This window comes from Siphateles boraxobius, unplaced genomic scaffold (assembly GCF_051911475.1).
Source record: "Siphateles boraxobius isolate OS27281-9 unplaced genomic scaffold, OSU_SipBor_1 25, whole genome shotgun sequence".
NCBI classification, from domain to species: Eukaryota; Metazoa; Chordata; class Actinopteri; order Cypriniformes; family Leuciscidae; genus Siphateles; species Siphateles boraxobius.
Window position 1 is genome coordinate 16,417,993 of NW_027508866.1, and position 25,034 is coordinate 16,443,026.

General features: G+C 37.8%; 1 protein-coding gene and 1 long non-coding RNA gene across 6 annotated transcripts in view; one reads left to right on the top strand and one right to left on the bottom strand.

The window, feature by feature from the left end:
- LOC143750108 (uncharacterized) overlaps positions 1-25,034 on the bottom strand; it is a 204,810-nt gene that overhangs the window by 40,692 nt on the left and 139,084 nt on the right. The window lies entirely within an intron of this gene.
- Positions 12,817-25,034, top strand: part of gfra2b (GDNF family receptor alpha 2b) — a 76,738-nt gene continuing 64,520 nt past the window's right edge. For both annotated transcript variants that reach the window (XM_077242942.1, XM_077242943.1), the window contains exons 1-2: positions 12,817-13,783; positions 15,648-15,962. In XM_077242942.1, coding sequence (XP_077099057.1) covers positions 13,732-13,783; positions 15,648-15,962 — 367 coding nt within the window. In that variant the 5' untranslated portion in view covers positions 12,817-13,731. The remainder of the gene's footprint in view (positions 13,784-15,647; positions 15,963-25,034) is intronic.

Consider the following 25,034-nt stretch of genomic DNA (forward strand, 5'->3'; position numbering starts at 1 on the left):
AAAGCACGAATTAAACATGAATGAACATTAGAACTGCAAAAATATGTCAATACACACCATTTTCAAGTTTGTTTGTCAGACAAAAATGGCGGATATCTGCATTATGATTGGTCAGATCGCCTATCAATTAAACTCCGGCGAAAAGTCTTAACACTGAGCTCTTATGTTAAAGGGATAGTTCACCCAAAAATGAAAATTCTGTCAGTATTTACTCACCCTCATGTTGTTCCAACCCCGTAAGACCTTCGTTCATCTTCGAAACACGAATCAAGAAAGATATTTTTGATGAAATCTGAGATCTGGATCACTCCTCCATACTAGTCCATAGGCTTCTTCAGGGATTGAAACTTCCCAGCCCCGAAAAGTTATTAAAAACATCGTTAAAATAGTCCAAGTGACTACAGTGGCTAAATCTTAAGTTTATCAAGCGGCGAGAATACTTTTTGTGCGCAAAAACAAACAAAAATAACGACTTTATTTCAACTATTAATTTCCTTCTCTATGGGCCTCTAGTCAGTTAACTTAGTGTAATAGCGTAGAGCTACGTCACACGTAGGCTCACTATTGGCCGACGCTGGTCATGTGGGTGATGCGTGTGACGTACAACAACAGAAGCTTAACCTGTTATACTAGTGAACTGACTCGAGGCCCACAGAGAAGGAAATGAATAGTTGAAATAAAGTCGTTATTTTTGTTTGTTTTTTGCGCACAAAAAGTATTCTCATCGTTTGATAAACTTAAGATTGAGCCACTGTAGTCACTTGGACTATTTTAACGATGTCTTTAATAACTTTTCCGGGCTGGCAAGTTTCAATCCCTGAAGAAGCCTATGGAGGAGTGATCCAGCTCTCAGATTTCATCAAAAATATCTTAATTCGTGTTACGAAGATGAAGGAAGGTCTTACAGGGTTGGAACAACATGAGGGTGAGTAAATACTGACAGAATTTTCATTTTTGGGTGAACTAACCCTTTAACCTTTACAAAAGGATTGCAATGTATGAATGTATGAAGATGACTTTCAGAATCTGCACGTTAATGCTCAGGAATGCAACACGATGCATTAAACTTTTGAGCAAGATGATGGTGATGTGTACATTTTTCTTATTTTCTTTTACATTTTAATATCTTATTTAGCCCCTGAACTTAATGTATTAATGAATTTCTAAACAAAATAAGAACAATTTCCACCAATTTACAACCCCTGGCTCTTAATGGATGTTTCCTTCTTGAGCATCACTGAATGTTTGCAGCATCTGTAGGCTAATAGTTGTTTATGAGTCCCAGTGTGAAACGATGGATCTCAAAATCATACAATCACTGCTAGTAAGGAGTCAAATATGCAGAAGAGGGTGGAAAAGCAAATAATGTGCAGGAGCTGGAGGATTTTTCTGAAGACCATTGGGCAGTTTAACTGTTCAGGACAAGCAAGGGACTCATGAACAACCATAAAAAAAAACAAAATAAAAAAAAAACAGTTGTGGATCATCCAGGTAATGAGACACAATATTAAAAATAAAGCTTATGTAATTTGTCTTGTATTTTGAGTTTGTACTGTATTTTTTCTTGTGGACTATAGGCTATACTTAAACATCTGCTATGTGAAAAGGCTTTTTCAAGGCAGTACTAAAAAAAATCTTTTTATGATCCTTCTTATTAAATAATAAATAAAATTAACATTTTGGTGGTTCTGCAAGGTGTATGTAAACGTATGACTAATGCTTGGCTCACACTACAGGAGTTTTAGGCCGATTTATGCCCGATTTCCCCCTGCCGAGAATCGGAGAAAATATCTTGTCGAGGACCTCGATCGGTTACGATGTTCGGCGCAGATTATCTGGTAATGTGAGGCGTTCACAGATCGAATCTTGCACCTCCCGATCTGCTCTCACACAAATCGGGCTCGCCCCGATCATATCAAACATGTTTGATATTTATCGGGATGAGCAAGATTGTGATTACGTCAGTACTGTCACAATAGCCAATAAGAAACAAGTAGGGCTGTCGTGATGAAGGAATGAGGTAATTTTGAGTGACTCATCAGCGTGATATGCACATAGACTGTAAAAAAGGATATGCGGTATTATCTTTATTTATTATCTTTATTTATTTATTTATTGCTAAATAAAAGTGTTACACTGTTGTCGGCAGGCACGAAGAGTAGTACATGTTCAGTAATGAAACCGAAACAAAAGAAAGTGGAGTAAACAGAAGATACAGTGTCAAAATAAGGGTCCACATAGTATAACAGAACATAAACCTGACACAAGCTTGTTAGATCATTGTTATATAACAGTTAGTTACGATCCTGTAATCTCACCAAACGAGAGGCTTTTTGCTGATATTTCACCAGTATCGTCATTGCTCGTCTCTGCGTGTTATAGACAGGCTGTCACTCAGTCCAGTTACACAGTTAGGCCACTAGGTGGCGGCAAGAGACTGCCTTTGAGTGAGTCATACATTTCCGTTGAATTAACAAAGAAATTCGGATTCATTCTAATATATATGTAATGAAACAAGCTGTTAATTATTTTAACATTTAATTTTAACTTTGAGCTCCACTTTATAAGGCTCAGCTGCCCATTCCGGCGCATGGGCAAGGCAACGCTGAAGCTGACACGTCACCTCATAGAGATGACGCCATTCATTAGAAATATCCTTAAATGTTAAAAGGATGATTTTTTTTTTTTTTAAGATTTCGCTTTCGTTGGTCACGGCATATTTTTCAAATATGACTTGATCTGAAGGACAGATATTTAGTTTACATCCACTTTTCCGCTTCCGATCTGTTGCGTGAGATCACGTGATCATGGTGGAATCATATCTGGCATGATAATCTTATTAACATTTTGTAGTGTGTGATGCGCCATGATTTTCAAATCTTGTAGTTTGAGCATGTTTAAGATTTGAGGGAAGAAAATTTGCAAAGATTCTCCTTAAGTGTGTGGTGCAACCAGATTTCAAAATCGGTTAGGATTTTAAAACGCCTGTAGTGTGAGCCAGGCATAAAGTGTAAATGTAACAAAAATCATAAAATTACTTGACGTCAAAATGTTGCTATGGTTATCATGTTCTCATGTTGCTATGGTTACTGTGTCAATCATCGCAATTTCATGACTCACGTGACTATAATTTAGCTGATTCTCCCACATTTAAATGCAGTTATCACTCCTTAAACTTTACAGTGTGAACGTAACCACTGGTACTCTAGAAGCATGAAAAACAAAACTATTGTTTAGATTGTCAATTGCGCTCCCTTTAAGCTGTCACTTACCACTTTCTGCACTCTCCCCAAAACTCTCGTTATAAACAATGAAGTGGTCCGTACTGCACAGTGAATCTCTTATTTACATTGCGTCTATACTTTGTTGTTTATGAGGGGATTTGCGAAAGTATAAAGCTTGTGCTGATTCTAAACATACAGTTTGAGCGAATTCTCCCCGTGGTGACTCTAAAACGCCTCTGATTGGCCAGTGTGTTCATGCGCTTAATACACATGTAGCCGGGCGGTATTTGAACTTATAAGAAAGAGAGTACTTCCCCTTTAAAAAATGCAAACCCTGTTGATGACGTGTTAATAGCGCGATAACAGAGACAGACGGGCTGTTTCTCAATATGCGTTCTTGTCTGTACTTGTGTTCTTGTGGACTTGTGAAACGTCATCAGTCGCTGCCCAAGTACTGTCTCAATACACAAGTTTGCATTTTGGCAAGAACGGTTAAAAATCCCGGAAGTGTTCTTGACACGCCCATTTTACCGAGGATGCATCGGTTGGTAACTTGTGTGAACTTGATGGCAGAAATATCCCAGCATTCATTTCGGCATTCAATGAAGAAGCGGGGAGCAGAAAGGCAGAACAACAGTAAGTCGTTTTTCTACAATTTCGTATGCTATTTGATCACTAAATTCACTTCTGAGAACATTTGATGCGAGAAATCTACTGTGTAGATTTCAAATATTGCCATTTTTACGAAAATTAATGGCGAATCGAAAATATGCTCAAACATTTTCGGTAGTGAAGAATCTCCATAAGCGCACGCGGGTGTAGAAAGCGAGCCAACCGGGCAGTCATGCTAAAAACCTGGCTGTTATCATCAATAATTCTTGTTATGTTTGGGTACTGATGACGGCGCTGTGTGGGGGTATAGCGCAATACCAGCAAGAACACATCGCCTCAAACTGTCAGCAGCGTTCTGTGTGCTCGTCACCTTGTAAGTTCATTCTTCCAAGAACAACTAGCAAGAGCGTTCTCCCCAAGAACACAAGTCCGTTCTTTGCATTCTTGGTTTTGAGAAACGGCCACGGCTAAAGCAGTGCATGAGAGACGAAACCAGATAAATGATTATCATTTAATCTGGTGAAATAGGCTGTGTTAGTTTCATCCTGTGTATGTATAATGTGTATTTTGCGGTTAGAGTTCGAGATTATCCAAAATGGTTGATCGATGCATGTGACTGCATTACGAAGCTTCTATAAAAGAGTTCGGTAAGTTGTTAATGTAATGTGTATGTTCATAACAAATGTGAATGGCGTGCATAATATCATGTGTATGTTATATTTGATTTTCGTGAAATGGTGTTTGAATGCACAAGATGAAAATGCTGACAGTGGTTTTGTGTTTGTGTAGGGTGCCACTACCGTGTTTGTGTTTGCTTCCAAAGTGTATTGTTTCACCCTGAAAGTGTGCCCTTACATTCGTAACAATTGGAAATTCTGAGAAATTTAGACTTTGAGGCTTTACTGAATTTTCTGTGAAGATATGTTTTTGTGAACTATGCATTTTAAGTTTATACACTTGGTTTTATAATTATAGTGACCCAGTGTGGGAAATTTGAGTAGTGTTGTTGAGTTTGAGTGATACTAAATTATCAACTGTTAATTGTTGAACCATTCAGTTCAAAGCATTGAAGATCTTAACAAAGACAATTTAAACAATTGATTAACTTAATAGAGAAAAAATAAAGCAAGTCTAAAATGTAGTTCAGTGTCAATTGATTTATTTTGTTAACTGGCAACAAAATTGTATGTGATTGGCTAGGCTACAATGATCAAAGCTGAAACAACACAATGTAAGTAGTTTAGTTTAGTTTTTGAATAATAAAATATTGTGTCCTCCAGTGCCCGGACTTGACTCTACTCTGCAAATTTTCAGAGTCTAAAATGCCCGAGTCCATGTCAAATCCGAGTACAAATTCACCCGAGTGCGCGACAAGTCCGAGTTCATTCAAAATAGGACTCGAGTCCGAGTACCCCAACTCTAAAAATACAGTCAAATGTGTAGTTATTTTGCAAGTAAAAATGAAGAAAATTACCATATACTTTACAATGATAAACAGTAAAAGGACATTTTCAAAAGTCCCTGATTGACCCATTGTCGTCATGTCTGCACCTGTTTTCATTAGTCCCTGATTAGTTGATCTTCCTCCACCTGTGCCTGTTTAGTTCCCTCATTTACTCGCCTTCCTCGTCTGCCTGCCAGCAACCACATAATGTGACAGAATAACCGACCTCTCAAATTTGAGAAAATTAATCTGATGGACTCACCCACGCTGCATCTTCTCCTACGCCCAGAGTGAAGGCCTGATTGACATGTGGTCCGCGGATCCGATTCCCACCCAAGTCCCCACCCTCACATCATCATCATCATCATCATCATCTTCTTTGCCGGTCCCCTTCGGAAATCTTCTGCCCGTATACCTGCCTGTCCTTACCCCATCTCCATCGCTGGTCATGGCCAGACCCCTGGATCCGTTGGCACCACTGGTGTTGTGAAGCTCCACGGCTCTTCCACCTCTGCTCACTCCGTGCGGCTCATCCTCAGTGCCTCGGGCTTCCCTGCCACCAGCTCGGCTAGATGCCGAGTCCCCTGCTGCACCTCGGCCCTCTGGTCCCACACCTCCATCTCGACCTGTCACCCCATCGCCTTCACCTCGACCCACCACTCCTTCATCGCCTCCACGGTCCGTCTACCCGGAAGCTCCGCCAGGCTCGATCACCACTCCAGGTCGGCCTTCGGCGGTCGACGTCCAGCTACAGCCACGGACTTCCGGAATTAGGGCTGCACCCTCACCCTGCACCCCTTCGGCATCACTGGACTCCTCCTACCTCCGACTTCCCCGACGGCCTCCCTCACCACATCGTCACCCCGGTCATCCGTCCTCACGTCACTGCCTCGGTCCAGTGAGTCACCGGCTCGACTCCAGTCCTCCAGGTCAGCGATGTCATCACGGTCCGTCACCCTCTCGGCTCCACGGGTTCCTTGACCATCTAGGGTTCTGCTGCCGTCGATCAGCTCCCGGGTGCGGCCCAAACCCCTCTGTCAAGACTCCACCCTGGCTCCTCCTACCATCAGCACCACCATGGTGTTTCCCTCCGACTCCTCCTGGTCCCTGTCCATCAGCTCATGCCCCCCACCGAAGCCTCCACTCTCTTTTCCCTGAGACTTTGTTGTCACGGCGTGAGGACGCGCCTTTTTCGGGGGTGGGTGTTATGTCACGAGTATGTTCTCTCATGTCTGCACCTGTTCTCATTAGTTCTTGATTAGTTGATCTTCCTCCACCTGTGCCTGTTTAGTACCCTCATTTACAATGTGTATTTATACTGTTCTGTTCAGTCCTCTGTCGGTTATCGTCTATGTGAAGTGTGTGTGTTGCTTCCCGTTCGCCTGACACTTGATCTTTTTGTTTCATAAACCTGTATTGGATTATATTTGTCTTCCTCGTCTGCCTGCCAGCAACTACGTAATGTGACACTCATCACATCATTATATTTTATTTCAATAGTTTTGATTATTCTTATTTTAATGTAAATTAGGTTGATTTGTGTTACATTTTTTGTTATTTATTCAATTTTTGTTGCCATGGGCATAAACACAAAAATGTCAGGATGAAACAAATGTTGTCATATTATGATGAAGAAAAAAAAAGTATTTTCTCCACCAAATCAACAGACAAAAAATTGAAGTTAAAAAATAAATTATAAAACAAGAAATTACATCATAGAGAAGACCCCCACAGACCCTTGTGACTGTTCGTCAAGGTCGTCAAGTAAAAGTGTCAGAAAATTTGGCTCTTTTATGACAAGTCATGTTTAGTTCAGGTTATAAATGCCATGTATAAATCCCTAAAACGTGATGCTTATGAATTATATAAAATAATAATTATGAATTAAAGATTTATTATAAAATAAACTTTTATATACTTAACTTCTTTCTCGTTTTGGAAAAAAAAAAGATTACATTTTGTTCACTCACATGTACAAGGTGAAAGGAAAATATATTATTAGTTTTTATTGATGGTTGCACCACATGACCTTTTTCAAGTTAATACATTTCAAACATTTGTAAAAATGGTTTAAAAGCTTTTCAAAAACAAAGGAAACCAACATAAATAGAAAAAGTAAATTCCTATGAACTTATCTCATGTTTTAAACATTTTTTATCTTATCATCTTTGTTGTTACTCATTTGTCTTTGACCCTTGTATATGCAGAACAGACAACTTCCTTTTGCAGACGGCATCTGTCGATTCACACTCATGTGTTCACAGGCGGCCCTTGACCTTTCCAATATTGGCCGACACACAGGTGTGTGGTAATTAGAAAGAGTTGCTAATACGACTTTTTGTATTCATATCTATGACGTACACACAAACAAAAGCAAGACGCCTACAGCATGTAGATTTAATGACGCTCTCCATTTCGGCCAGAACTCAGATAAGGTTTTAGCAAAACACAGTGAAGACATCATTAAAATACGCTGCATGGATTCAAATGACTCAACTCATTGAGAATCTCGCATTTTGAGTCATAGATTGGCTCAGTTCGCATAATATACGATGGTGGCTCGTGCATTTGTGTGTGAAATATGAAGACGGGACATGATTATTGCATCAGATAATAGTGACCAAAACACAGCCAGTTACTCTTTTTCAGGATAGCGGAATGATGAGACCACTATGCGTGCCAGTTTGATCCTGCAGAGTGAATGCTGATGGGGAGATTGAGAGACAAGCCAAAAAATATAAAATGCACATAAACGACAACAGCACAACAGCCTGCCGGGATAATGATATTCTATCCTCCTCTGCAGTAAAAGCCTGCCTCGTTCAGGCTTATTTGAATACCTCCATCGGTTTTACACAGAACATCGAACTACTGTATATCATAAATATTGATAGGACTGGGAACTTCTAGTGTGTGAGACAACAAATCTGCAATCAGCATTTAGCTGTTAGGAAGCAGGAAATCCTAGACTATCGCTTAAAGCACAAAACAGTCGTTTCCCATTAGAGTTAAATCATTCGAAGTGTTTTACAGACGCTTGCACCCAGGTGAGAGGAATACATGGGTATCCAGCGGCCCTGTTAAGCACCGCTGGAGCAAACAGAGCAGATAGGATGAAATGTACATTACTGATGACTGCATTAGATAACTACATCAAAACGTCTCGGCATTGTGCAGGATTCTGAAGGACCTTGAAGGGTTCTGCACAACGAGAAGCGAGACAATTATTTTCTTTCTCATAATGGGCTTGTCAAAGGCTGCTTTCTGTTCGCTAAGAGGGAACGTCGTCTTTTATGTCGACTGCCTGTTTCCTCTCTCTACTTTAAAAAGGCTTAGGGGGAAAACCTGCACGATGACATGTTGACAAAGTAGCCATGTTTCTCTTCCCTGACTGTCGATTTCAAAAAAGCTATAACTGTATCATTCCGAATTGCAGAGCAATGCAACCGATGATGGGGCAAATATCAAGCTACTTGAAGTGCATGAATATGCTTTTACCAGACAGAAAAACAAATGTCCTGTTGAAGTCAATTTCTCTTCTGAAACAAGCCCTTTTAAAATGTTAGTATTTAATTATTTATATCATTCAGAGCTATATTTGACGATGTAATGGCATGTATTATCAGTTTATACAGTTACAAGATAAATGACCGCAAGTCATTTATGTAATAGTGACTATAAATGCAAAAAACTTTTTTTGGTACTTTCCTGTTATCCGGACCCCACGATGGCCTACCCCTAACCCCGCCCCTAAACCTACCCGTCACTGGGGTTAAGACCAATCAGGGACGATGGCCTACCCCTAACCCCGCCCCTAAACCTACCGTCACTAGGGTTAAGACCAATCAGGGATGACTATAGTTCCGAAATGGTATATGGTGGGGTCATATAACACCCCACCATATAACAGGAAAGTACCCTTTTTTTCCCCAGAGGAAATTGGAGAAGAATTAGCATGTACTTGGAGTGATATATCTGATTAAGCTTTTGAATTGAATGCCTTTATGCTTCATACTAAACAGTTTGTTTATGACAGGCAATGTGCATTTACAGATTTACATAAAAAATTGTATCTCTGTTTATATGGTTAATTAGCTCTACTCATTTAGACACGCCATTATATAAATGGCATTTTCCTCTTGTTTTCATTTAGACATACAAATAGATTTGTTCAAACATAAGCTAGAGTTTATTTAGGTCAATGAATTAGTAACAAATATATCACTCAATCATGAATAAATAAATACATAGGGTCACTTTGAAGCGTGTCTACTTGAATGACGTTTTTGAAGATTTTATTTATTATTTCAAAGGTTTTGCATTTATAATTGCTATTAGGGATTAGTTGCTATGTGTCACACTTTTGATCACCAGACACTTTATTAGGCACACCTGTTCAATTGCTCGTTAACGCAAATATCTAATCAGCTAATCACATGGCGGCAACTAAATGCATTTAAAATCCCCCTGTATTCAACAATTTATCCTGACAAAACTCATCTTGGATCACCAAAATCATGTATTTAAATGGTATTCCTTGAAAAATATGTCTTCACGCCTTAAAATAGCTTGAATGTAAATCTACACCCTTGCCTCATTTATACGTGGATCTATGAATATGCAAATTAGCTCTGCCTCCACTCACTCACACCAGCTCAGAGATCTACTCGTTTACGATCACACGTTGACGTGACTGGTTACAAGGTAGTTTGTGACATCAGAAACACCAGTGATTTCAAATCGCGTTTTTGAGACTGTCTTTGGTTCACTGCAGTTTTAAAGCCCCCCTGCAATCAAAATTTACGTTTTTTAGCTTTTAATATGAATATGTTAGGCTTAAGATTATGAATAAGCTGGTGTGGTCTAAACCAATGACAAAATTCGCATTTAGGAGATATAAGCATTCAAAACTTACAGTACCTCACTTACGCTAAAATGGATCACAGATTTTTTTGACCGTGGACTTCAGCTTCTCATCACAACTTTTGTCCAATCAAATGCTCTCTAGAATGTAAAGCGTCCCGCCCCCTCTGCTATAAATACCACCTGGCCAAAGCAACCATTGTTGACAGTGGCACGTCGACGAGCAATATGGGTTTTTGCCAGGGTCGATATTGTCCCCACCACTTTTTGAAACCACTCATGGCACAGATGTACTACAAATAAATAAAACTTTTCTAGTTAACTAGCAGGGCATTCATTTCATTCGATTGGCAAATAAGAAGCATTCTAGCGCTGAAATATGTTGTTTTTTAAATCAAGCTGATGAGCTAGTTTCCGCTGCTATCAGTGACGCGGATACAGTGTTCTCTTGTGACTCACGCAGTCTTCACTCGGACGTGTGCTTCAATCTATCACCGTTGGGGAGAGACTCTATTCGTTCTGGTGAAATCCCTAAACAAAATACACACAAATGTGTCCCTGCTTGATATACAACCACTGACAAACATATTTGGTTTTGATGAGGGAACAAAAAACTATACGAGTGCAGATAAGAACCCAGAACCTCTGACACGCTTCCAAAAGTTCTACCACTAGACCATGAAAGTACACAAGTAACATTCACACTAACCATATATATTAGTAGATCTCATTAAATGGCAGATTAAACCCCAATGTACTATTGAAATTTATTTCTGGAAATCTTAGCATTATAGATGCTATCCCCGACCCCCACCCCCCAACACCCCCACCCCCCCACATACCTGTCCCACCCCCTTTTAAAACAAAATTACACCACTGGTTGGAGATGTGTGTTCAGTTGCTCGAGTTTTATTCCGTTTTCCAACTGTCATTCAATATGTCCCGCCATAGCTTCCTGTTTCTGTGGAAATTACGTCAACGCATCATACAAAGCTACGCGTTCCAAGGCACTTCAGTGGGCCTTTAAGGAGAAAATACTCTGCAATGGTGTTGACTTATGAATTTGTACATGGTTTGTCTGAAAGCATATTAACAACACCACATAAACAACATTAAAAGCTTGATTTTCCCCACAGGGGGACTTTAAGCATGTAGACATGGTTGAGAAGATCTACTGAAGTTGTTGCATGGTTGTTCATGGCATGGTTGTTGGTGCTAAACGGGCTGATCTGAGTATTTCAGAAACTGCTGATCTACTGGGATTATTACACTCAACCATTTCTAGGGTTTACAGAGAATGGTCTGAAAAAGAGAAAATATCCATTGAGCGGCAGTTCTGTGGTCAAATATACCTTGCTGATGCCTGAGGTTAGAGGAGAATGGCCAGACTGGTTCTAGTTGATAATTAATATAACCACTTGTTACAACTGTGGTCTGCAGAAGAGCCTCTCTGAAAGCACAACATGTCGAACCTTAATGCAGATGAGCTACAGCAGCAGAAGAACACATTGGTGCCACTCCTGACAGATAAGAAACAGGAAACTGAGGCTACAATTCACACAAGCTAACCAAAATCTCTTCAATCATCATGTTGAATCTACACCATGAAGAATTAAGGCAGTTCTGAAGGGAAAAAAAGGGGTCCAACCTGATACTAGCAAGGTGTAGCTAATGGATATACTGTGGATGTATATATATATATATATATATATATATATATATATATATATAAACCTGCCCTGCTTCCTGGTTTTGCTTTTGTTTCTATAGTCTCATGTTCATTTCATTATCATGCACAGCTGTTGTTTATTTCGTTAATTGTTTTGTTTGTATTTAAGCTTTTTCTTTTTTATAATTGTCTGTTCTCGTCGGGTTAACATGGTTGTTCTGTTTTAAGTATAGAGTTTTTGTTTTGAGTCATTGTTAATAAAATCTAACTGATGCGAATAGATCCTCCTCATCTCCTCCTCAAGCTATAGCAAAAATCACATGATATAGAGGTTAGTTGTCACATTAGAAACCTGCCAAATAATGTGTATTATAGCCGAAGGTTTGTAGCAACATATTTTTAAACACATGTGAAATAAGAACACTTCTTGTGTTGTGACAGCAAAATGCTATACAAAAATATAATTGTTTTGGTGAACAAATACTTTATAATTATAATATAATAATTAAATATTATTTAATTAACACATTAATACAACCTGCCCTAAAAATTTGATAACTTGCTTTAATCTGAGATGTGTGATTGTGGTTTTTATTGTCTTTATCCAAAATATGGTGATATTGTTATTTTAAATTTTAAACCCATAATATAAAACCACAGCTCGAGAAAACGTTTTTGTTATTCGTCAATTTGCCCCTGTGACAACTAGCCCCTGTCTCCATTACACTGCCACTGAAGTAGGCTACTATAGCACACATTACACACTAACCAATGGAAATGTAATTCGCAGCAAGTCCCATTCTATATAATAGTGCTCACTTAAAAATGGCAAATTGTCCTCCATCAACTTAATTGGCTTAATATAATATATAGCCTACAAACAATTGTCATTTAATATATATATATATTAAATGACAATTGTAAATGTGAGGGAAGTAAACTAATCCAATGATGGAGGAGGAGAAAAAAATCCAAACAAGAGTGCCAACAAGTCATATTGTATTGTACAAGGTCGTCTCAGACATGACTATGCTGTGGTGCGTCGATGCCCTTGTGTACTCAGCCAGTGCGAAGCGGTCAGATTCATGCGGTGATATGTTTTCATTGCGTCCTCTCTGACGTGAAGAGCGACAGAGCCCCGAGGGTCGGACATGTAACTTCAGTTTCGTGGGAGAAAGCGTTTGCATGCGCCACAGAAAAGTGGAACTAGTGCCCTTTTTCCTGTTTGTTTTCTTCATTATCACCGACTCGGAAAAACTAAGGCAGTTCTAAAGCCACAGGCACGCTGTGGACACAAGGATTTTCTGATGAAAGTCAAGGTTGTCCAGCTTAGTCGAGGTTATCCAGCGAGGAAGATTCATTGCTACTCACAGGAGTCCGGAGAGATTTTTAGTTAACGCAAACAACCAACTTCAGTTTGAACGTGCTTAAAACATGCGTTTGTACGATACAGGAATGACCGGTCATATGACATACAAAACCGACTTATTTGGCGTTCGAAGTTTTGTCGTTGGTATTATAACATCTATGAAATAAAAGTTTTTATAGATTGTCTAACGTTCGTATAGTCAATTGTTATTCACATTTGGAAACGCGGTCTAAACTGGCTCGCGCTACCTTTTCTTCCCAAACTAGAGGAATGCTTCGACGCTCTCGTGGAAAGGATATGTTGAAATGTTTCATCAAATAAACGTCAATTAGTTTTTTTTTTTTTTACTCACTTACTTCTCAAAAGTCCCAAAAGGAAATATCCAGGTCCTGGAATTGTAAGGTTTAAACTAATTCTGACGCTATTTTAACCAGCGACTGACTGTTGGAAATGAACCTGAGGTTTGAAAAGGACGTCCGTTAAATAACCGTTGGATTTGTCTGCGAACATTAACGGAATCTGGGATCGTCATACCTCACTGGTAGTTCGAATGGGATCTATCATGATTTTACTGAATATTCTGAGCGTCCTGTTTTTACTGGGTAAGTGCATCTAATGTTTCATCAATGACAGAAGAGACAAAAAAGTAATAACCCGAGAGAATGAACGAATGATGAAAACCCACGCAGACAATCATTTATCATATTGAAAGAGTGTAGCCTAGCCTATGCTTAACTGCCTTAGTAAAGTAGGCATATTACAGTTTAGTTTACAGAATAAATTCACTTTTCTTTCATGGTCTTTTATACTTAGGCTATAGTCTCATACAACATAACTCAGTCAGAGCAGGGGAAAGATTAAGATTAAATGAACTATGTAATATTAAAGAGACTGTGTTTGCCATCCCGGTAATGTTGCAACGCAATGCATGTATAGGCTATATTACATGCAGAAACACGTTTCCCAACGAGCAGTAGATTGCTCGTTAACTTTAGGGGATTATTGCGGGAGCTGTCAGGTCCAAAGGTGCAGAACTAAAACCATGTCAAAACTTAATAGCGTGAAAATGCTGACGCTGAAACCGAAACGATTCTGATTTCATTTAAAGGTTGCTTCGGTAATACTTGTTTCAAATTTAGGCTATTCATGTGAACTTTTAATAGACATTAACAAAATCTGTGCGAAATAAACTCTTGTTTATTTATTCACTTATTTGTTTGTTGGTTCGTTTATTCATTTAGGCTAATATATATATATATATATATATATATATATATATATATATAATTATTATTATTATTATTATTATTATTTATTTGGTCCAGGGTTCATATTAGGATCGGGGAGTGGGGTCGGGATGCATAAATACAAAGAACATAACCTGAATACTTTTCAGTGAGAAAAAAAAGCAATCCCAAAATTACGTTTTTAACTGCCGCGAAATATATATATTTTTTAAACATAAATCGCGTTCGCTTGAGGTAACCATAGCAACAGTATGCCGTTCAAGCCCTTTCAGTTTGTAATGGTGGTCTACCAAACAGTAGCTACCCTGGAGAAATACAAATAGCCTACATAAATATGCTATTGTACATACTTTATTAAACATTCATCTCAACTATCTATAACCAAAACCGCAATTTAAAAAATAGCGTTGCAGTTAGGACCACAAAGACAATTACGCAAAGCACACCTCAACAGATTGGACCACAGAGATTGGTTGTACTGCGTGCTTGCTAAAGAGGAACTGTCCATGGTGCCGAACACACGGGAGGGGGAGGCGCGGAGAAAAACACTAAAAATAAAATAACTTTTATTTTTTTACATCTATATATTCAGGTTGCATTGTCATATTATATTGTACATTTTAAATATAAAATCTTCTTAAATATATACCTTTTTATGTGCCAGATAAACAAGTGCGCAGCCACTTTTTAACAAATTAGTGGTTCATACATTAGATCTTCCCTTCATGCAGTGGAAATACAAACCGGAAATCAGAATATAACGAGCGTAGCGCTGAAAAAGGGCGGGGCTACATAAGGTCCACAGGACCCATCAAACTGATTTTCTTCAACAGACACACCCACATCACTTGACCTCATAACAGCACATGGCGAAAGAGCAGAGTCATTTTTTTTTCTTTGAAAGTAAGATGGATTGTGTTTGACATGCCTTCAATGTAACTTAAAGCTGTCATATCCAGTAATGTCAAGTATTTCAATTTAGTGCCAATTGAAGCATTTCCTTACGCCGCCGTCAGGAGTTGCTTTACTTAGGGTTTAATGCTTTCCACTTGCAACCTCAAAGTCACTGTGGGGAAAAAATGGTTGGGACTCTATTTTCACGACAACTGAATAAATATGACTAGTTTTGTTCTTTTCCAAGTTAAGTCATTAAAAAACAAATAAATAAAAAAAACTTATTTCAGACCACAGTCTAATAATGCCGATGCCCTTCCCACAGATGAGGTGGTACTTTCCATGGCCAGCCATTCTGCCTTGTCAGGGCTGGGAACTCATGGCTGGAGAGCCCCCATGGACTGCCTGAGGGCCAGTGAGCTGTGCAACCAAAACTCACAGTGCAGCTCACGCTTTCGCATCATGCGCCAGTGCCTGGTAGGTCGTGACAGAACTACCATGCTGGCCAACAGGGAGTGTCAAGCCGCCCTTGAGGTGCTGCAGGACAGCCCCCTGTATGACTGCCGCTGCAAGAGGGGCATGAAGAGGGAGCTACAATGTCTGCAGAGCTACTGGAGTATTCATATGGGTCTCAATGAAGGTACATTTTTGATCCTAAAGTAATTTTCTAACCCATCCCACAAAAGCCATATTAGTAGGTTGATTTCTGTGAAAACTGTGGCGCTGTTTGTTTAAGCATCCCGATCGGCTCCAAACAATGGCTCAACCAATGGGGTGAGTTTGGGGGCGGGATTATCCCTTTGGTGAGACACTTCTGCTTTAAAATGACAGCTCACCCAAAAATTAACATTTGGTCATCATTTACTCACCCTCATGTCGTTCTAAACAGGGTTATCTTAGACTTAAACTACAACAATTCAAATTTTTTTTAAAATTGAAACAAAGTTGAAATAAAACATACATATTAGAATACAAACTTAAAGTTGTAAAAATGTTACTAATTGGAAATACAATCTAAAACTGAACTAAAACGAAAACTGAAATAAAATAAACAGTGATATTTCAGAAATGAACAGACTTAAAAAATATCAACAACAAAATTACAAAAAAATTAAATAAAAAAAAAAAAAAACTAATTCAAAATATTAATGAAACGTATTACAATGAACAGTACTGAAATAACACTGCCGTGAAACACAAACGATGATACTTTGAAGAATGTTTTTGTCCATACAATGAAAGTCAATGGGGTCCAAAAGAAAAGTTGGATCCCAATGACTTTCACTGTGTGGAATGAATAAATTGAGAGTGAATAAATTATGTGGGATAAATTATGTAGTGCGGATTTTTTTTGGGTGAACTGTACCTTTAAGTGACATTTGATGTTTAAAACATAGTGCATCGAATTGGTCATGGTAGAACCCTGTAAACAAATGACAGTTGCTCTTCCAAGTGCTGCATTATAGGTGATTTTTTTTTGGCACAAGGGAGAACTGTAGCGTAGATATACTATAGGATGGCATCGATGTGCAGATTTGACAATTAGGCAGATTTCACAGTAAGTCAACACGTACCTGCTCTCTTTACAGTCAGTCCATCACGGAAGCATTCAGACTTCTGAGATGGCAGTTAGCGTTTGCCTTTGGGAGTGTTGGGGAATCATTATAGGATTTAAGCAGTGCAAATCGGCCTGAATTATAACCCATCTGCTTTGGCAGTTGCTGCGAGAGCCACAACAAATAGGGTCCTATTGATGCGAGTAATCAGAGAGCCTTTTAAAGCAACTGCCCCTCTCAAGTCTGGCATTTCAATGAGGCATTGTGGACTGCTGGGCCTGCTTACTGCCTGCTGAGGTAAGGGGAAAAATAAAATAAAAATCACACAGCTTCTTTTCATCAGAAGCTGTGTACAAACAGATTAGGTACTGCAGAAAGTTAATGCCATGCAAATGTGCCACATTCCAACCGTCACATTAGCGTAAATGGAGAAAAATAAGTGATGCAACAGACATGTTAGCATGAATGTGTTCATACAGGGTATTGACAATTAGCAAGAACTTGTTTGGGTGCTCCAGAAGTTTATACGCCATACTTACATAAATGTCCTCAGTTCCCATACAAATAATTTGTTCTTTGGGAATTTCTCTATTGATGTCGCTCCAACACTTTAAAACGGCAGGACCCAGTTTCGTGTCCTACTTTGGATAGCACCAGCCCTCATTATGATGTTTTTTTTTTTCTTGTGACTTTGCTCTTCAATCTACTACAGCCATTTCATTGAGCTCTAGAAAAATACAGGTTGCTCTGAATCTGAACCGTGAGGGACCATGCAGCAATGATTGCACCTTGACAGAACTCTATCAAATTCAGCGACGCTACACAATTGGCCCAACGAGCACACTCAATAATCACCCAAACTAAGAGTGGCCACATCAAAGGTTCATCTTTCTGCCATTTGGTTTGAATGGAATGGATTTTCAGTTTCTTTAGAAACAGGCCTCTAAACAAAACAAAACAGGTCAAATCTTGGTCACACTGCGTTAGGATAAAGAAAGAAAGGCTAGAAAAGAGGAACACAAAGCATGGGCACAATATTTACTATCGGTTAAGAAATTTAAATAATAAAGATTGTTTAAATGTTTTTGAAGGAAGTATAATACACTCACAATTTAAAAGAACCTGCCTTTTAATATACTAAAAAATGTAATGTATTCCTGTGATGGCAAAGCTGAATATTCGGCATCACTACTCTAGACTTCAGTCACATGAACCTTCAGAAATCTTGATGCGAAAGAAACATTTCTTACTATTATCAAGGATCATGTGACACTGAAGATTGGAGTAATGATGGCAGCTGAAAATTGGTTTTTACCATCACAAGAATAAATTGCATTTGAAAATAGAAAACATTAATTTAAAATTGTAATAGCATTTAGCAAAATTACAGTTTTACTTTATATCAAAAACATTTAGTGTTACATTTAGTAAGTTTAATTCTAATCTTTTGACCGGTAGTGTTCACTCTTTTAAATAAAGTTTCCATATGCGCGTGTTTTTTCAGCAATACAAGACCCATTTTGGTTCCCCAAATTACCTTTCAGTGAACAATTCTTAAAAGAACCAATTTTTCCACTATAAAGAACCATTTGTGCAATGGAAAGGTTCCATGGATGTTAAATGTGGAACCATAGATGCCAATAAAGAATCTTTATTTTCAAGAGCATATGAGAGACAGGAGCTGAAGTCGCGGTTTGCCAAAGAAATCAGGAAGCAAGAGTTCTCCCTCATCGCAGTGCTAAAACGACTCAGTGCTCTGTTGGAGCAAAACCCCTTCGCCTCTATCGCTCCCTCTTGCCAAGTCAAAGTCCTCTCAGCATGGGCAATAGTCAGTATGATCCATAACACAGACAGGCATTTCAGAAAATCACCAACAGACACTGCCAAATCAAAACACAGGACTGGTTGTGCTTTGCAATTTACATGAAGCTCTCCGTCTGAACTAAAATCTCCCGTTGACCGGGATTTATGTAACCTGCAGGATTTGTGAGGCCAAACATCAGGTGGAGAGAGCAGAGCCCTTTAACAAGATGGTGTAGTTGAAAACATTGTATTCTTCTAAGCCATGGTGTCGTGGTGAGCCTAAAACAATATTTTTTACTTAATGCAGATAACAAACTAAATATTTGCTATTTGGATTTGTTGAATTACATTTTAGCTGGAGGAACACTGATGAATACATTAATAAGAAACATCTAGGTGATTATTTCAAAGCGTAATGATTGCTTTGTGCTAATGGAAAGATAATGGCTGTTATAATTATTCTAAATTATGTTATTTTTTATGGAAAAGCACTGCATTTTCAGTACTGCACTTTTTAATATAAGCTGGAAAAAGAACATACAGTGTGCAGTAGTTTCTGTCTGATGAAAACATTTTGCCTAATATAATAATAATAATAATAATAATAATAATAATAATAATAAAACAGTTAGAACAGTAAATATACATATCTGTATTTGTATATGTACACCACATGCATAAAAATACAGGGGTCAGCGAGATAAAAAAAAGAAATTAATACTTTTATTCAGCAAGGATGTATTTAATTGAAGTAAATGCTTTTTAAATACTTTAATACCATTGTATTAAATACAAATCTATTTCACATAAATGCTGTTCTTTTTAACTTTCTAATCATAAAAAAATCATATAAAAAAGATATATTTCTTTAACATCAAATCAGCATATTAGACTGATTTCTCATGTGACACTGAAGACTGGAGTAAATTCAGTTATGCAAGGAAAAAAATTACATATAGGAATAAATAACATAAATATGTTATTATATATAATTAAAATATTTACAATTGTAACAATATTTCACAATATTACTGTTTTTACTGTATTTCTGATCAAATAAAAGTAGCATGAGGATAAGAGACTTCTTACTGACAATGGACGAATCTGTACCTAAATATAAATTGCACTACATCATAGTTTGCAGTAAAGTAGGTTTCATAAGAACACTATATGTAATCTACACCAAACCTAGTTAATCCCACCATCTGGCTTGCTTTTTTGACAATGTTATTTTTTACATTTTTGCTTGCATGCAGTTTGCCCGTATCTCTGTCATTGAACACCAGGGACAATTATGTAATTACAGTCAAATATGTGGCCTATGACCTCAGCCTCAGCCCATGCTAATTTTTATCATAGCTGTCTATGTTAATTAGGAGATTAAATTCGGAGACTAGACTTTAAGTAAAACAACTCAGGCCCCTGCCATAACTAAGTCTGCAAGTACATCTGAAATACAAGACTCAAAATTATACTTAATACAAGCCAATATAAGCACAATAGTAGACTGTTGTGGTTACAATGTATAATTCTATTTTGGAAGTATTTAGAAATATTTAGGATGAAAACTCAATCAAATAACTATCTTTTATAGTACAAATAGATTATTATGGAAAAGGTTTTGAACAAATGACAATTTCATTCATAGCTTATCTATTTTCAAAATATTGAGAATATGAATAGCTGTTCTTGTTATTTGTGCCATTGAATGCAATGCAATGAAACATGCTTTACACTGTTATCACCTTTTCAGATCAGAAATACAGCAGTTAATGTGCTAAAACATTACCTGTTATCACTACACTGACATACAAAAATAATACTGTTCCATAATATGTAATGCAGCATTCATAATCCAATCAAATGCCCATTGATATAATCAAGTCCCATCCTACATTTTTTACTCATTAAATATCCTGTGTCAGATTACTGAAGTAAACAGGTTCCTGTTAATTAAACATCCAGTCCCACATGTGTTCCATTAGAGTGTCTGAATTCACAAGTACTTCAGCTCATAATTACATTGGTAATCAAAATATTGACATTTTGTCATAATGTCCCAGTAAAGCAGTAATTTTTGTAACATTCTCTGTGAATCATAATGATACATGAGTGACCCCGTTTCAGCAGTCAATGAGTCAATAAACAAATAAATAAATATATATATATATATATATATATATATATATATATATATATATATATATATATATATAATTATATATATAAAATAGACCATCATTATGAATTTTCCAGCTTTACTAATGCTGATTCTGTAATTACATTCCTTAAGCTTATCAGAAGATTAGTATTAACCAAGCGACGTTTTGGGAGCTAAATTGATTGAAGATAATTAGCAAAGTACGTCAGATAGTCCAGGATTTCATTGCAATGGAGGTGCAGGTTTTAAACAGCATGCTTAATCAAATATCTGTGTAGTCCACCCTCTCTCAAAGCTTTAATTAAACAAGCATGTTGATATGAGGATGGGAAAAGGGCAGAATTCATTAGCTATTGTGCACCTGACAAATTGTGAAGCAAAACTGGGCCCTCTGTTGCCAAGTCATTTGGTATTTGTGGATTAATGAATCTGCTTAGACTCCACAACAGATTTACTTTGTTCCATAGAGGCAATGTATCAGGCAATTGTTCTTTGTTTGCTAATTGCATCCTTTGATTCCCACCAGGCACAACATGGGGGAAACGTAAGCCCTACCTCCTAATGAAAATAAGATAATAACTGTCTCTAGACTCTTTGGAGATATTTTCATAATAAATCTTACCATAACAAACCATTTCTCATCGAGTCAACCTTAAGCATTTTACTTTGCCTTGAATATTCATTTACTCGCCACTATGCAAAATTAAATAACTTTAAATGGCATTTAGGTCAATTGTTGTGACCCCTCAATACTTTATAAAACCATGACACATTATAAAAAGAATATAATAAAAGATTGTTGATCAAATGCCAGGAAGGTAATAAATTGAGGGCTCGTCCAGGATTTGAAACCAGCACCCCTCGCACCCCAAAGCGAGAACCATACCTCAAGACCTAATTCAATTCAGCCATACAAAACGTGACTCTTTTACAAATTTATTTTTAAACAAACTTTCACTAAAATGTTCCTCCTTGGAAAAAGTTTCTCCTCATTTGCTGATATGAGAGTTTTGCTATGAGATTAAATCTGAGTATGAAACTAACAAATGTTCTTCAGTCTCAATCAGCCTTCAGAAGTTTAGTAAAGAGTTATGCATTTCTAAAATTGCGAATATAGATGCAGTCAAAATGTTGATATTGTACGTTTCAGTTATCCGAACCTACTAAAATGTAAGTGCATACATTACGCATGAATGCAAATGAGTTCACTTCGGCATTGCAAGTCATCCTTTATTTATTTGTTCGAGCAGGAAATTTGTGTAGTATAATTGATTTTAAAAGAAGAAAGCAATTTCAAAAGCATCCCCTAAAGCCCCTGTTTTGCACCGCATTGTTGTTGTTCTGATTACTGCTGACTGATTTGGTTCATATCTGGGGGTGGCAAGAGAAAAGAAACGCATGAAGAGCCATGCTCAGCTAGACTGAACCAGTTCTGATAGTGATAATAATAGATTAGGCTCATATAAGAGCAAACACTTAAACTCAACACCACAGAGACCCCACTTTGCTGTTTGTGACATACACCCTTCTGTCACTGAATACACCCACCTGAGAATGTATAAGCTGGTTAGATTGTTTCAGTCCCTAAATTCGAGTCAGCCTAAATGTAACTTTGTCTTTTTTGCATAAAATCTAATCTAGGCAGTAATTATTCATTTCAAGGTTTTAAAAGCTCGAAATGTTTTATTCAATCAGGTCCTGGTGCTTCTCAATAATGGATCTGACTAATGGATCCTTTTTCTAAAAATCATTGCAGGGAATCTTTTTTTTTTAAATGCCATGATGGAGTATAATAGAATCGTGTTGCTTATAATAAGTAACAGCATCACACATATATTTTGAAAGTACGTACATCACAAACTGCAGTTTGCTTAAGAGCTCTTACTAGACAGATGAGTTAGAGTAAGAACTGACACATTCAATGTTCCAGAATACAAATATGGGACCACTTGACTCTAAATGTCAGTAAATCTCAACACATGTATCAAATAGTTACGCTCCTATTCATTTTGACTTTTCATCTATGCATCAGTATTTGTGAGATTTATTCCATCTGAACATTTTCGAGGGAAATTGATATTTTTAATTATTTTTCCTTTTCTCTCATGAATTCAATTGAAATAATTTAAAAAAATGCATACATTTAATTATGATATTTAATTTGAATGAATCCAATGTAATCAATTTAATCAAATCTATTAAATAAAATATATTAAAATTTTCTAACAAAAAGATTTCAAAGTAAATCATTAATAGAAAATATAGATAGTACAAGAAACACATTTCTGGTCTGGTGTTGATGAAGGGATTTTTGAGCCTTACGGATCAGACTGTGGTTGGAGAAAACAGTTCTACACATCTTCACAGTTAAAGTTTTATGCGAGTGGATAAATTCCGCTGATGAGAGGATTTTTCAATGCTGTTACATCTCTGCCCCTATGAGCAGAAGACATAGGCTGTTAAAACCCAGAGATGGGGACAGTCTTTATCTGAAAGTCGTGCTCCCCGATTGAGTCTGAAATATGCCATTGAAGACGTTTCTCCAACAAAGGCCCCAGCTTACAAGAAGAAATCACCAAGTGCATTTTTTACGATGGAGAGGTTAATTAGAAATTATGCCAACTTTATTGTCTGAGGTAATTAAAATTGGTGGCACAAAGACAGTGCAAGTTTTAATCAAGTTGGGTAGCCTTTTTGACTCATGTCTGGTGATTTGTATCCATCCAAGCCAACTTAATATTCAGCTCGGTTAGGGGAGAGCGGGGCACAACCTAACACATTTTGGTTTTGGCTCAATTATTAAAAAAAATAATTAAGTTTGATTAATCTTTCTTTTTACACAAGCAACATACACATCTCTGCTACAAATGAACACTTAAAGTTTTTTTTCTAGGACCTACCATTTTCGTACAGTTGCACTGAAAGTGACAGAAGTCTAAATGTTACAACTTACCCCATGTGCGGGGTTAATTGTAACAGACAGAGGGGTTAGTTGTAACACTTGTGTGAAACACACATCATTCGGTACTGTTGTATCTGTATAGTTTGATATTGTTTGTGCATCTGTATAGATAGATATCCATACATCCATCCCTAATCCAATCATCATTCTGTTATGGATCAATATCATGGATAGAGATATAGGAAAGGGCTGCACAGTTTTGCAATAATTAAATAAATAAATAAAATCATCAAATATTGTAATTGCAATTGAATTACATTTGTGTGTGGCAGCTGCATGTAAAATTATTATTATTATTAATAATAATAACAGTAAAAATAATAAAAATGAGCTTAAAATAAAAATTTTAATGGTTTATTGCATTAAAAACGTCTCTGGTTACTTGCGTAACCTATGTTCTCTGAATAGGGAACGAGACGCTGCGGAAAGCGCAGTGGGATATTCTCTGAATGTGCCGATTGTCTGAAGCCTTATAGAATCACGCCAATTCATTGGCTGATGGCGTCCGCGCGATATGGCTCCCCCTCGACGCTCTTACGTCGCATCATTACATATTCGCGCGCGCGCCATCTGCTCCTCAGATTTCTCTGCCGAAAAGAAACTGTCAGCAGCGCGAGGAGCTTGGCCGCTAACTCAGCGTCTCGTTCCCTATTCAGAGAACATAGGTTACGCAAGTAACCAGAGACGTTCTCTTTCATAGGTTCACTCAACGCTGCGGAAAGCGCAGTGGGAACGGACTACCAAACTCGCCAAGCCAGAGCGCTTTTATAACTGGTAGATAAAAGAAACAACGACCGAAATGAGTTCAAACAGAAAGAACCTGGGAACCCGGGGTCATGTCAAGATCCAAGCTATAGAACCTTACAAAAGTGTGCGGAGAGGACCAGCCTGCCGCAACACAAATATCCCCCAAAAGTGCTCCTCTGAAAAGAGCTTGAGAAGATGCTACACTTCTTGTGGAATGTGCTTTAATGCTAAGAGGTGAAGGCAAGCCACGCACCTCGTAAGCCAACGAGATAGCCTCTGTGACCCAGTGAGAAATCCTCTGCTTTGATGCAGCAAGCCCACGGCGGCTAGCACCGAAGCAAACCAGAAGCTGGTTAGATTTCCTCCAACCGCCTGAGCGGTCTACATATATCTTAAGAGAACGAACTGGGCAGAGCAAGTTAAGCTTCCTATCTTCCTCAGACGAAAATGGAGGAGGGTGGAAAGCGTTAAGGTTAACTACCT